The sequence below is a fragment of the Gracilinanus agilis genome, chromosome 2 (genome assembly GCF_016433145.1).
Source record: "Gracilinanus agilis isolate LMUSP501 chromosome 2, AgileGrace, whole genome shotgun sequence".
In the NCBI taxonomy this organism is placed as follows: domain Eukaryota; kingdom Metazoa; phylum Chordata; class Mammalia; order Didelphimorphia; family Didelphidae; genus Gracilinanus; species Gracilinanus agilis.
The window spans coordinates 555823896-555825137 of NC_058131.1; the positions used below are offsets into that span (position 1 = coordinate 555823896).

General features: G+C 47.4%; 1 protein-coding gene across 1 annotated transcript; it reads left to right on the top strand.

Annotated features, from left to right (window-relative positions):
• The first annotated feature begins 402 nt into the window (after window positions 1-402).
• LOC123236898 (ribonuclease pancreatic-like) lies at window positions 403-879 on the top strand. The gene has a single exon (XM_044663401.1). It carries the CDS (start codon window positions 403-405, stop codon window positions 877-879), a length of 477 nt encoding a protein of 158 aa, XP_044519336.1.
• Window positions 880-1242: the final 363 nt, after the last annotated feature.

The following is a 1242-nucleotide window of genomic DNA, read 5'->3' on the forward strand; positions in this document are numbered from 1 at the left end:
TGTGTTTGATCTGGACTCTAGGTGGGATAGTTTGTCTTTCTGACTTATTACCAGGAGGGAAGATGTGGCATGGTCAGGATCTGGATAACAAAAAAGGGAAGAAATCTGGCAAATACTCTCCAGCACCAGGGAGGCAGAAGAAAGGTTAGTTCAATGAGAAAGTAGAACAGCAGTCTGAAGGGTTAAAAAGGAGGCCCTGGGTAGAGAAGGAATAAATATGTGGGTAAGACGTCGGAGGGAAGGTGGGACTTGGGGGGCACAGATTAGGAGCTGGGCAGGTCAGGATGAGGTACATACACAGTAGAAAATGTTGAAACTCTCCCTGGATAACTCGGGGTGTCATTAGTAAGTCCCAGCTCTGACCCTCTCTTCTCTTCATTCTTTCTGGCTAGGGATCTAGCCATGGCTCCTGAGACAATCCATCTGCCTCTGTCTCTCTCGCTGCTGCTGCTCCTGCTCTCTTTGCTACTGCCGCCAGCGGGGTGTGATTTCTATGGAAGGGAGACCAGGATCCAAAGATTCTGGCGGTTTCATGTGGACAATCCAAAGAGCTTCATACCTGGGGGGAATAGAAAGTATTGCACGGTCATGATTCGGAGGCGTCAGATCTCAGAGAGGGGCAAATGCAAGCGGGAGAACACTTTCATCCATGCTATGGCAGGAGCCATTCTGGATGTGTGCAAAGCCCAGAGTGTGAAGGCCTGCAAAGTAGGGAGAAAAAATTGCCATACAAGTGACCATTGCTTCAAACAGACCCTATGTGTCCTCCAAGGGTTTGGTTATTACCCCAACTGCGCATATGTGAGCTTCCCCAAGTACAAGAAGATCAGCTTAGCCTGTACAGGCTTACCCCGGGTTCCTGTGTATGTTGATCCATAACGTCTCCATGCAGGACCCGCCTTGGGTATTATGGATCCTGGGAATGGTCCCTTAGTACTCTTCTGATTACCAGCTTCAGCTCCAGCTTCAGCTCCAACTTAATAATAGTCTCTTACTTTCCAAAGTACTTTCATAGTCATTTTTTACTGGAAACTCACACTCACCACAATCCTGTATGGTCAATACAATTGGAATTATTCTCTCTCTCTCTCTCTCTCTCTCTCTCTCTCTCTCTCTCTCTCTCTCTCTCTGTCTGTCTCTCTCTTGCAATCCTTTCCTTCTTTTTTCTCTTCCTTTCTCCCCTTTTTTCCTTCCTTCCTTCCTTCCTTCCTTCCTTCCTTCCTTCCTTCCTTCCTTCCTTCT

Bases quoted from the DNA above. Each gene is read 5' to 3' on its own strand.
- LOC123236898 (XM_044663401.1), top strand. From the start codon at position 403: ATGGCTCCTGAGACAATCCATCTGCCTCTGTCTCTCTCGCTGCTGCTG.